Here is a 12,500-nt window from a genome sequence, read left to right as displayed (position 1 = left end):
GTTGGCATATATTTAGATAGATAGATTGTTAAATAAACATAGAAATGTATAGATAGATAGATTAATTGATTCATTCACTAATAGATTGATTGATATCGAAATAGATAAATAGAAGATAAACACATTAGATAGATAAATAAATCGATAAATAGATAAATAGATAGATAGATAGATAGATAAATAGATAAATATATAAATGGATAGAGAGAGAGAAAGAGAGCGAGATGATAGGGATAGATATAGATATAGAGATAGAAAGGTAGGAAGATAGATAGATAAATGAATGAATAGGTAATTAAATTAGTAAATAAATGAATAGTTTAATAGATGAATAAACCAAATGAATGAATAGATAAGGCTCAAAATAACAACATTCGGAGAACAAAAGCTACCTTCCATTACTCTTAATTGATCCATAATAATCCTTTTGATCATTTGTTTTCAAGTTTGTGTTTGTTGTTTTGTCTTTTTATGGTGCTGGTTGTCTCTCTGTTTTAGCTGTGTTGTTGTTGTTGCTGTGGATTTTATTTTTAATGTTGTGGATGTTGTTATTTGGTGGTGGTGGTTGATGTGGATGTTGATTTTATTGTTAATGTTGTGGTTGTGGATTTTATTGTTGTGAATGTTGTAGATGTTGTTGGTGTTGTTACTATCGCCCTTGTTTGCTGTTGCTTTTTTTCTGTTTCTTGTTATTGCTGTTGTCGCCATCTTCGTTACTGTCCTTGTTATTATTATTTTGATTACCATTTCCCTCGTCCTTGTTAATTGTTGCTTGGTGACGTCACTCCCCATCCGTCTAATTGTCCGCTGTTAGTGAAGAGAGAGTGATTGGCAAGGAACCCCAATCGATATAACCCTAAAACGACCCTAATCATTCCACGAGGGGCTGTCTCCCTCTCCTCGTGAAAGGAAGGCGATCGAAATGGGAGGTGCAACATTCCCGTTCCTTTCCTTGCTCCTTTCTTCGTTCCTTGTTCAACCTTCCCTACCTCTTTCCTGCCTCTTTCCTCCCTCCTTCCTTTATTCCTTTCTTTCTTCCTTCATTCATTCCTTGCTTCCTCCCTCCCTCCTTCCCTTCCACCTTCCTTCCTTCACTCCTTTCTTCCCACCTTCCTTCCCTCCCTCCTTCCTTCACCCCCTTCCTCCTTCCCTCCCTCCCTCTCTCCTTCCTTCCTTCTTTGTCTCTTCTTTTCTTCCTCCTTTTTCGTCTCTTTCCTCCTGCTCTCTTTCCTTCCTTGTCTCTCTTATTTCCTTCCCTTCTTCCTTCTTTGTTACTCCTGTCTCCCTCCCTCTTTCCTTGATTCTCTTTTCTCCCTACCTCCATCGTTCTTTGTAGAGAGAGTCAGAGACAGTGGCAGAGATAGAGAGAGACAGACAAGCAGACAGACAGACAGACAGACAGACAGACAGACAGACAGACAGACAGACAGAGAGACAGACTGAGGGAGACGGAGACAGAGAGGGACAGTGAGAGACAAAGAGAGAGAGAGAGAGACAGAGAGAGAGGTAGAGGGAGAGAGAGACAGAGACAGACAGAGACAGAGACAAAGAGAGACAGAGAGAGAGATAGAGAGAGGAGAGACAGAGACAGAGACAGAGCGAAAGGGAGAGACTTAAGAGAGAGGAAGAGGGGGTGGGGTGGGGCGGTGGGGGGATCTGGGCCAAACTTGTTCCTAATTACCAAACTTACCGCTGTGGTCTGGCAGGTCCCACTATTTAATAACATATTGGATGTGAGAGCAGATGGCCCGGCAGGGATTTGGCAGGGACTAGATGGGGTAGGGGTAGGGATGGGGGCCTGGAAGGGGTGAGGGGGCGTGGGATGTGTTGGAAAGGGGCGTGGGATAGGGAGGAGGGGGCGTGTTCGGGGCGAGGGGGCGGGAAATAGGAAGGAAGGGGGATGTAAGATAGGGGCGGTGAGTGGGAGTGAAAGGTGGAGAAGGCGTGGCAGGGGGGGGGGGGTTGAGTAGGTTGGGGAGGAGGGGGGAGCTGGCGTGGAAGTGGGGAAAGAGGGAGAATAAAGAAGAGCGGGGGGGGGGGTGTGTAGAAGGGACATGGTGGAAGGAAGAAGAAAAGAGGGGGCGTGGAAGGAAGGTAAAGGAGGGACGCGGAAGAGAGGAGGAGAATTCGGAAGACGGAGAAGGGAAGGAGGAAAGTAGGAAGGGGATGCAAGTGGAGAGGAAGGGGGAGAAGCATTAAATGAGGGAGAGACGGTGAAAGCCATTCGTAATAAAACTGGAAAAATGCAACGGTAATCGAAGGTGACAGGGGAGGCAGAGCACGGACATACGTGGCAGAGGAGGCGTGGCAGAGGAGGCGGAACCCAGATATGTGTGGCAGGGGAGAGGGGGGCGTAAGTAACAGGGGAGGGGGAGATATAGATGGCAGGGGAAGGGGAGATCGGATATAGGTGACAGGGGGTAGTGATCCAGAACATAGGTGGAAGGGGAAAGGAATACATAGGTGACAAAAGCAAGGGCATGCCTGGAAGGGGAAGGAAAGGCTTATGTAACGGAGAAGGAAACTTAGGTGACAGGGGAGAAGAAGCTCGAACAAGAGTGGCAGGGGGGAAAGAGACGTTGTGTAAGTAGCAGGGGAAAGGAATACACAGAATGAAAGAGGGATGTCAGGGTACGAGAAAGCACAGACGCCAGACAATAAAGAGACACAGGAAAGGAAGAACCATAAACGACAAGCATAGAGACGCAAGTGACAGGGGAGGAGGAGACACGACTGGCAGGGTAGACAGAGAAGAAAGGGAACAACGATTGCATTGCAGGGGAGCAAGAGGGGGAACCATAAAACCCCTTGACAGATTAAGATGAATGGCAGAGGCGAGACAAGAGTATAATTTTATCAATAGAAGCACCTAGTGTAGAAACATGAGTAAAAGGGAGAGGAGAGGGGGAAAATATAACACGGTGCGCGAAAGGGATTGGAATGAAATGTCTGGGAGAAAAATGCTTGGCATGTTATCAGATATTGATTGATCTGTTTGTCTCTTTGTCTGTCTGTCTCTTCTGTTTATCTGTCCATCTGTCTTTTATCTATCTTTCTAACTAACTCTCTCTCTCTCTCAATAGATAGATAGATAGATATAGATATAGATATGGATGTAGATATATAAGTAGATTGATAGATAGATAGATACAGGCACAGTATGGACTCCTAACCTCCGACTCCACGGATCCACAATGCCTTTCCAGCCGACGAGAATCTTTCCTTTTCTCTTTTCTATTTCTTTTTCTTTCTTTCTTTCTTTCTCTTTTTTTTCTCCCTCTCCTTTTTTGTTCCTTTACACCTTCCTCTGCTTCCCGGTCCGTCCTCCCTCCATCTGCCCCTTCGTCGTGTAGCTCTCGGAGGCTCTCTGTCCTCGTGCTGATGAAGGAGGGTGACGCGGCTTGGAAATGCCCCCGGGATATCCGTGGCGCTCTCTCTTTTTGCTTTATTTGCTTATTTATTTATTTATTTTACTTTTTTTTTGTTTTCTGTTTCTCCTTTTTCTATTTTCTATTTTCCTTTCTTTTTCTTTTTTCTTTTTGCTTTTTCTTTTTTTTCTTTTTGTTTTTTCACTTTCTTTTTCTCTCTCCCTCTCTCTCTCTCTCTCTCTCTCTCTCTCTCTCTCTCTCTCTCTCTCTCTCTCTCTCTCGCTCTCTCTCTCTCTCTCTCTCTCTCTCTCTCTCTCTCTCTCTCTCTCTCTCTCTCTCTCTCTCTCTCTCTCTCTCTCTCTCTCTCTCTCTCTCTCCCCCTCTCTCCCCCCATTTCCCTCTCCCTCCCCCTTTCCCTCTCCCTCTCTCTTCTGGAGGCGACAATGGCCGCTGATTTTTTTTCTCTTTCTCTTTCTCTTTTTTTTATTCTGTGGTGTTGTGGCGATTCGCTTGTCTGTCCCGTCCTCCTCTCGGTCCCTGCGCTCTCTAACTAACTTCCTGCAGTGTGTATACTTTCAGAAAATTGTTTCGAGGACAATGGTGATATTTAGCACTGACCCTTTTTTTACGTGTGTGTGTATGTGTCTTTTTTTATCTGATTCTGCTTCGTTCTTCTTCTTGTCTTTTTCTCTCCTCTTCTTTTCTTTCCTTCTCTCTCTTTCTCTTTCTCTCTCTTTCTTTCTATTTTCTTTCTACTCATTTTCTTTTCCTCTCCTTTTCTTTCTCTTTTTTCTCTTCTTTTCTCTCTATTCTCTTCGTTCTCTTCTTTCGTTTGTTCTTCTCTCTCTTCTCTCTCTCTCTTTCTTCTCTCCTCTCTCTCTCTCTCTCCTCTTCTCTCTCTCTCTCTTCTCTCTCTCTCTCTCTCTCTCTCTCTCTCTCTCTCTCTCCTTCCCTCCCTCCCTCTCCATCTCTATCTCTATCTTCATCTCCATCTATCTATCTATCTATCTATCTATCTATCTATCTATCCATCTATCTCCCTCTCCCTTCTCTCCCTCCTTCCCCTCCCTCCTTCCAACTCCCTCACCCTCTCTCTCGCTCTTTCTCTCTCTCCCGTCTTTCTGTCTCTCCCTTTTTCCAAACAACAAAACAACATACAACAACAACAAAACGCAACGACACACACAATGCTAAACGAATACAACCAGACAAATTATACATACGTTTCTGTATCTCGTTCTTACTCTCTGTCTTCTATTCTTTCATTCATTTTTATACATACGTTTCTGTATCTCTTACCCTCTGTCTTCTTTTCTCTCATTCTTCTTATTTTTCTTATTTTCCGAGTCCACACGAGATACAGAATAGTGATGAAAAATACACAGCCCGGTATAGTGTGGTCACCGCCGGGAGATATTGCGTAATGATGCCGTTAATCATGTTGGCCGGACGGGAAGCTTTAACCCTGAATGAACACGATTTCTCATCCGAGCCATTTTGTAGTTGTAAATTTGTATTCTTGAGTATTGCGTTGTTTCGGTTGGTTTGTTCGTTGGGTTGGGTGGTTGGTTGGTTTTTGTTTGAACTCGGTGTTTGTATGTGTCTTTTGTTTGTTTGTTTGGTCGATGGCTGTATGTTATTTTGTTTGTTTGTTTGTTTTTGTTTTAGTTTGAATTGGATGTATGTTTGTCTGTTTATTGATTTTTTTTATATACTTATTTATTTATTTATTATTTAAATGTAGTTTTTTTTTATCTATTTGTATATATTCATTTATTTTTATTTATTTATTTATTTCAATTATTCAGTCATTTTTAATCAGCCACTAATTTACTCATTTTTTACTATTTCGTTTTTCACATATATCTAAAGAGTAGGTTCCAGTATGATCCACATAAAAAGAATAAATAAAACGGCCACATAATTATGCGAATTCTACGACAAGATAACAGAAATACAATTAAAAAGCGCCACACTTACACAAATACTCTATTAATATAACCAATTGGTATAATAAAAACTCGACACGGGCAAAAGCTGCAACAAAATATACAACGACAAAAGAACACAACAAAACACTACACCTACATAAAAAAAAAACGTATAGAAATACATCTACAAAAGAATACAATGAAAATACAATAAAAACACTACAGCTTAAAAAAAAATGGAAAGAAATACTACTAATAATTATAATAACAAAAGAGGGGAAAAAAATAACACCTAAAAAAAAAAAAATCTAACAGCTACAGTGAGGGGAAAAAAATGGTGTAGATTCCCATGCAATTTCCAGAGAAGTCTCCCTCATTCCCGGGTTCCTTTTGGCAACCTCGAGCCCACGATGGAGGGGGGAGGGGGGAGGGGGTTGAGCGGCGCGGAAATATGCAAAATACGAACTGGGGGTGGGGAGGAGGGGGAGGAGGGAGAGAGTAACCACCGGCGGCCTTGTGAATTTTAATTGCGCATTTGCCACAGAAATGGAGTTTCTTCTTCACACTCCCCGGACCAATTACACACTCCAGACAGGATGAACTTCGGGAGAGGGACAGGGAGAGAGGGAGAGGGAGAGAGAACGAAAGGAAGAGCGGGAAGGGGAAGGAGGTGAATGGGAGAGAGACAGAGAGAGAGAGAGGAAGAGAGGGAGAGAGATAGGGAGAGAGAGGGGAGAGGGAGAAGGAAGGGGAAGGAGGGAGTGTGCGTGGGCGTGGGCGTGGGAGGGGGAGAAAAGAAAGGAGAGAGGGGGAAAAAGAAAAAGAGAGGAGGAAGGAAAAAAAAAATGGAGGAAGGGAAAAAAGAGAGAGAAAGGGAAAAAAGAGCGGGAGAGGGAGATAGAGAGGGAGAAGGAGATTTAGATGCAGAGGGAGAAGGAGATAGATAGAGAGGGAGAAGGAGACAGATAGAGAGGGAGAAGGAGACAGATAGAGAGGGAGAAGGAGACAGATAGAGAGGGAGAAGGAGATAGATAGAGAGCTAGATAGATAGAGAGAGAGCGAGAGAGCGAGCGACGCAGGCAAGGGTCGAGCGGCCCTGTTTGCATGTGGACGTGATTCTCGGTCTGCCTAATGGCGGCGCTTTGTTTGTGTCTAGCGGGGGGGGGGTCTCAATTTTCTTTTAGAAATTTTCCCTTGTTTTCTCTGTGTGTCTTTGGTGTGTATGGATATGTATGCGTATATATATGGGACGTGCGTTTACTTATGAAAATATCTGTTTACACTATACAAATAACAGAATATGCATATGTTCATACATACATACATAGATACATACATAAATACATACTCGCACATTGCATACATACATCACGCACATACATACATACATACATACATACATACATACATACATACATACATACATACATATATACATACACGCACATGCATACATACATAAACGCACATACATACGTACATACACACACGAAACATACATACATACATACATACATACGCGCACACACACACACACACACACACACACACACACACACACACACACACACACACACACACACACACACACACACACACACACACACACACACACACACACACACACACACACACTCACACACTCACACTCACACACACACACACACTCACACACACACACTCACTCACTCACTCACTCACTCACACTGACACTCACACACATTACACATTTACATGTGCACGCGTGTGCGAGCTAGAGGCCGAAGGGCGACCCTGACCGGCCCCTCCCGCCGCAGGTTCGGCCGCGTGGAGGCGCGCCAGTGGGACGACTCCAGCGAGACCTACGAATACGACGCCCACGGACTCCTCTCCAGCGTGGCCGGAAGCGGCGCCCGCGCGCCCTTCACGACCAGCTACACCTTCGGGGAGATCAGACTGGTAAGCCCTGACTAGAATATTTCCTTTCCGTTCTTGCATTTGTGATTAGTCTTGCCTTTTGTGTTCTTTTAATCATGCCAAAGGGTTTCCGACGTGCCTTCCTCACGCTCCTTCGCCCCCCCCCCCCCCAGCCCGTGACGATCACGCTGCCTTCGGGACGCACGTGGGACCTCCACTACGACGAGCGGGGAGGCCTCAAGTTCGTGACCACGCCCACGGGGTCCGCCCACTTCTTCTCCATGCAGCCGTCCTTCGGGTACTTCATCTTCACGTACACGCCGCCCGGCTCCACGCACTCGTACCGCCAGTACCTGGACCACGCCGGCCGCCTGCTGCTGACCACGTTCCCCGCCGGCGCCGCCAAGGTGCTCTACACATACACGGAGGCGGGGCAGCTGAAGGAGATCGTGTCGGGCGACGGCAAGACGCAGTTCGCCTACGGCAGCGACGGCCTCATGTCGGAGACGACACACGAGGAAGCTTTTTTAGAGTACAAGATGGACATGCTGTACACGGGGCGCCTCCTGCAGGAGCACCGCATCGACTACGGCGCCAGAACCGGACTGAGCAACGTTAAGTTCACGTACGAGTACGACTCCAACTTCCGCGTGACGAGCTTCGCCGGGCGCATCGGCGGCCAGAACCTGGCGCCGTTCGCCTTCGCGTACAGCGCGGCCACGGGCGGCCCCTCGCAGATCGGCCACTTCTCGGTGGCGCGGCCGCGGCTCAACGAGACCGCCATCCAGGACGGCACCGCCATCTTCTCGCGGCAGCTGAACGCGCACCTGCAGGTGGCCGAGTCGTCGGTGACCATCCACAACATGCAGGTGTTCAAGCTGCAGATCCTGTACAACTCGGACGGCAAGATCAAGCAGACCAACACGTACACGCGCAACTTCCACACGAAGCCCTACACCAACACCAAGAACTACACGTACGACGCGGACGGCCAGCTGACCAGCGTGGAGGCCAAGGAGCCCTGGAGCTTCACCTACGACGCCAACGGCAACATGCTGTCCCTCACCTACTCCACCAACACGATCCCCATGAAGTACGACTCGCAGGACCGCATCGTCAAGTTCGGCGAGGGCGTCTACCGCTACGACTCCCGCGGCGCCATCGTCCAGAACGCCCGCGAGGTGACCTACCAGTACAACGCCCGCGGACTCCTCGTGCGAGCCGCTAAGTCCGGCCGCTTCAATATCAGGTACATGTACGACCACGAGAACCGCCTGGTGGCCCGCAAGGACAACTTCGGCAACGTGACCCAGTTCCTGTACACGGACCAGCGGCACCCGGACCAGGTCACGCACATCTACAGCCCCCGCGACGGGAACCTCATCAGCCTGGTCTACGACGACCGAGGCCACATCATATTCGCGCAGGTAAATCTGCATCTCGAAGGCCGTATTTCTCTCTTGTGATTATATACCATATATACAGTATGCTTACACCTGAAATATATACCTATACCTATACACAAATTACACCTGAACTGTATAATGAAACATATATCCATACACAGAGCCTTAAACTGCGCGCAAAACTACTGATCTAATACACATAACAAACGATCCAGTACACGTAACTACCGGCCTAATACCCACACACGCAATCCATACATCCGAAACCCACCACCTCTTTTCTTCTGCCTCCTGTAGGTCTACCGAAACAAGTACTACATCGCCACGGACGAGTGCGGAACCCCCGTGATGGTGTTCAACCAGTATGGCGAAGTCGTCCGTGAGATGATGCGCTCCCCGTACGGACACATCATGTACGACTCCAACCCTTACCTGTACTTACCTGTGGATTACTGCGGCGGATTACTCGAGACCCGAACCGAGCTCGTCCACATGCCCCGAGGAAGGATTTACGACCCTCTCATTGGTAGGTCTTGCTTTCTCCTTCTCCTTTCTCTTCTGTGCCCTTATTTTCGTTAGGTTTTATTATCTATTTATTCATTTATGTATTATATATGTATATTTTTATTCTGTTCTTCCTAGTCTCTTTCTGTTTCTTTTTTTTCCCTTTTTCTCGGTCTCTCTTTATCCTGTCTTTCTTTCCTTCCTTTTTAGTCTGACTTTTGGCCTGGGACAGGTGAATGGGACCTTTTCTTTCCCTCGCACTTTTTTTTTTTTTTTAGTTTCCTTCCTTCTCATTTTCACATTTATCTATATATTCTTATCATTTCTCTAATCGCCACCCAAAACCTAATCCAAACCCCGCCCTCTCTTATCCAAACCCCGCCCCTTTCTTATCCAAACCTCGCCCCCTTTCTTATCTAAACTCCATCCCAATCTTATCCAAACCCCGCCCCTTTCTTATCCAAACCCCGCCCCTTTCTTATCCAAACCGCCCATCTTCCAACCCGCCTCATCTTATCCAAACCCCGCCCCTTTCTTATCCAAACCCCGCCCCATTCTTATCCAAACCCCGCCCCAATTTTATCCAAACCCCGCCCCTTTCTTATCCAAACCCCGCCCCTTTCGTATCCAAACCCCGCCCTTCTACCCCCTCCCCCTCAAAAAAAAAAACCTTTCTACCCCCCCCCCCCCCACACACACACTCAAAAAAAAAAAAAAATAATCAACTTCGCCTTCTCCTTCGCAGGCCAATGGCTCTCACCGGCTTGGGAAGACGTGCCAGGCAGCGTGCTCTCTCCGGCTCGCCTCACGCTCTACCGCTTCAACGGGAACGACCCCATCAACGTGCATCTGAGGCACTGGAAGAACTACGGTAAGGCAGAGGCGACAGGTAGATAGGCAGGGAGGGAGGGAAGGAGGGTGGTGGGGGGGGGAAGGAAGGAAGGTGGTTGGGTGGGAGAGAGAGGGAGAGAGGGAGATAAGTAGATGGATAGATAGGTAGATAGTAGAGACAGAATAGGCTATGATTGGAGAATGATGATAATGGTAATTATAATAGTAACATTAATAGTGAATATGATGATTATAGCAACAACAACAGTAATAATAAACATATGATGCTAATAATGATAATAATGATAATGATGTTAATGATAATAATAATTGCGATAATAATATTGATGGTAATGATGATAATGCTAATGATAAAGGTAGCGGTAATTGTGGTGAAAATGATGATAATGAAGATAAATATGGTGATGAGAATAATAAGAGTAATAATAATGATAATAATAATAGTAATAATGATGATGATGATGAAAATAATAATAATGTCAATAGTGATAATATTAATGGTTTTAAAAATATTTATAAAAAAGAAAAACAGGTTGATAACAATAGGAGCTTTTCCATAGTAACTAATGTATGATTCACTTTTCTTTTATCTTAACTAACATATTCTTTTTCTTCCTTTAATGGGAAATTCTCTCTCTTTTTTTAAAGGCTTAATGTAATTTTGATATTTTTAATGATATCTTTTTTTTTTTTTTTTTCTTTTAGCTGGGAAACATTTTCTTTCGTTTTTTTTCTTTATTAAAGGGCGAACTAATATATTTTCTTCCCCCTAGTTTCTTTAAAGGGTGAACTAGTGTATTTTCTTCCCCATTTTCTTTTAAAAGGAGAAGTAATGTATTTTCATATTTTTCTTTTAAAAGGATAAGTAATGTATTTCTTTCCTCGTTTTTTTTTTTAAAGGGGAAACTAATGTATTTTACTCCCATCTTTTTTTCCAGACCACAAGGCTTGGCTCTCTCGTCTTGGCTACAACCTGGAGAGTCTGGCTCCTCAGCTGGCGTGGGCTTACACACCTAATCCCCCGTCACTGTGGGAAGCTTTTACCCACACCCCAGCCACCCCCACACGTGCGGCTGTGTCCCCCTTCTCAGAACAGGTGGGTTGAAAACTACGGGAAGAGGATTCGGTGTGGGTTTGTGTTTGTGGGGGGGAGGTGGGGGGATGGAGGTTGTGGTGGGGGGGGGGGGGTAGGATGGATGGATGGATGTGTAGGTGTAAGTGTTGGTGTATATGTATGGGTGTTTTTGTGGGGGGGGGATGATGTTGGTGTATGGGACTGTGTTGGTGCCTTGTGTACATGTATATACATGCAAACATCCATCCCTATATACAGACCTAGAACATACATATATACATGTATCCACACATTCATGCATCCACACTCACTCACTCACTCACTCACTCACTCACTCACTCACTCACTCACTCACTCACTCACACACTCACTCACTCACTCACTCACTCACTCACTCACTCACTCACTCACTCACTCACACACACACACACACACACACACACACACACACACACACACACACACACACACACACACACACACAACACACACACACAATCACACACAATCACACACAATCACACACAATCACACAAACAGACACATACACACATCCGTTTCAAACTGGCAAAGCGAAACCGTATTAAGTGCAACAATCTGGTTATCTCGTTTTCTCTAAGTGCCCCCGCATTCCCGTCCCATTTTCTATATTGGTGTGCATCCAGTGGAGGTGCAAACTAGCTTTTAAGTTTATGTAGTTTCTGATGGCAGGTAGATCGATCGATAGGGTGGTATGTAGATTGGTAGGTGAATAGATAGGTAAGTAAGTAGAGAGAGAGAGAGAGAGAGAGAGAGAGAGAGAGAGAGAGAGAGAGAGAGAGAGAGAGAGAGAGAGAGAGAGAGAGAAAGCGAAAACGAGACTGATACAAAAAAGAAACGAAAGAAAAGGGTTAAAAATACATTACCCTACAAAAAAAAAAAAAAAAAAAAAAAAAAAAAAAAAAAAAAAAACTTTCTAATCCCCCCCCCCCTTCCCTCCTACAGGTTCAGGGTGTCCGGTGCGTGAGTGGCCTCGTGCTGACGCTGCAGGAGGCGGCGAGGACCACGGCGCGCCTCTCGACCCTCACCCCAACACGTCTCAGACACGATTTCTGGCCGCAGACTCACAAGGTAGATTTAATGGTTTAACTGATGAATGATAGGCTGTATAGTTTACTTAACGACTGGTAAACTGATTGAACTGTGGTAGTTCACTGGTTTAACTGATGAACGATAAGATGAATAGTTTACTTAATGACTGATAAACTGATTGAACTGGGGTACTTCACTGATTTAACTGATAAATGGTGAACTAAATGATTTATACCATGGACGGTAAACTGAACTGTGGTAGTTAACTAATTTAACTGATGGATGAATAAGTTAACTAATCTATTTCATAATTTATAAACTAGCTACATTAAATTATGGATGATAAACTCACTGAACTGGCGACAGGAAAATTAATTGACGATGAACTTATTAAACT

General features: G+C 45.2%; 1 protein-coding gene across 1 annotated transcript in view; it reads left to right on the top strand.

Annotated features, from left to right (window-relative positions):
* Nucleotides 1-12,500, top strand: part of LOC119597940 (teneurin-a-like) — a 56,279-nt gene that overhangs the window by 38,441 nt on the left and 5,338 nt on the right. The window contains exons 9-14 of the mRNA XM_037947608.1: nucleotides 7,096-7,237; nucleotides 7,369-8,622; nucleotides 8,899-9,127; nucleotides 9,851-9,976; nucleotides 10,896-11,053; nucleotides 12,017-12,142. Coding sequence (XP_037803536.1) covers nucleotides 7,096-7,237; nucleotides 7,369-8,622; nucleotides 8,899-9,127; nucleotides 9,851-9,976; nucleotides 10,896-11,053; nucleotides 12,017-12,142 — 2,035 coding nt within the window. The remainder of the gene's footprint in view (nucleotides 1-7,095; nucleotides 7,238-7,368; nucleotides 8,623-8,898; nucleotides 9,128-9,850; nucleotides 9,977-10,895; nucleotides 11,054-12,016; nucleotides 12,143-12,500) is intronic.

This window comes from Penaeus monodon, chromosome 40 (assembly GCF_015228065.2).
Source record: "Penaeus monodon isolate SGIC_2016 chromosome 40, NSTDA_Pmon_1, whole genome shotgun sequence".
Lineage (NCBI taxonomy): Eukaryota > Metazoa > Arthropoda > Malacostraca > Decapoda > Penaeidae > Penaeus > Penaeus monodon.
Note: the sequence above shows the minus strand (reverse complement) of the source record. Positions and strands in the feature narration are given on the sequence as shown.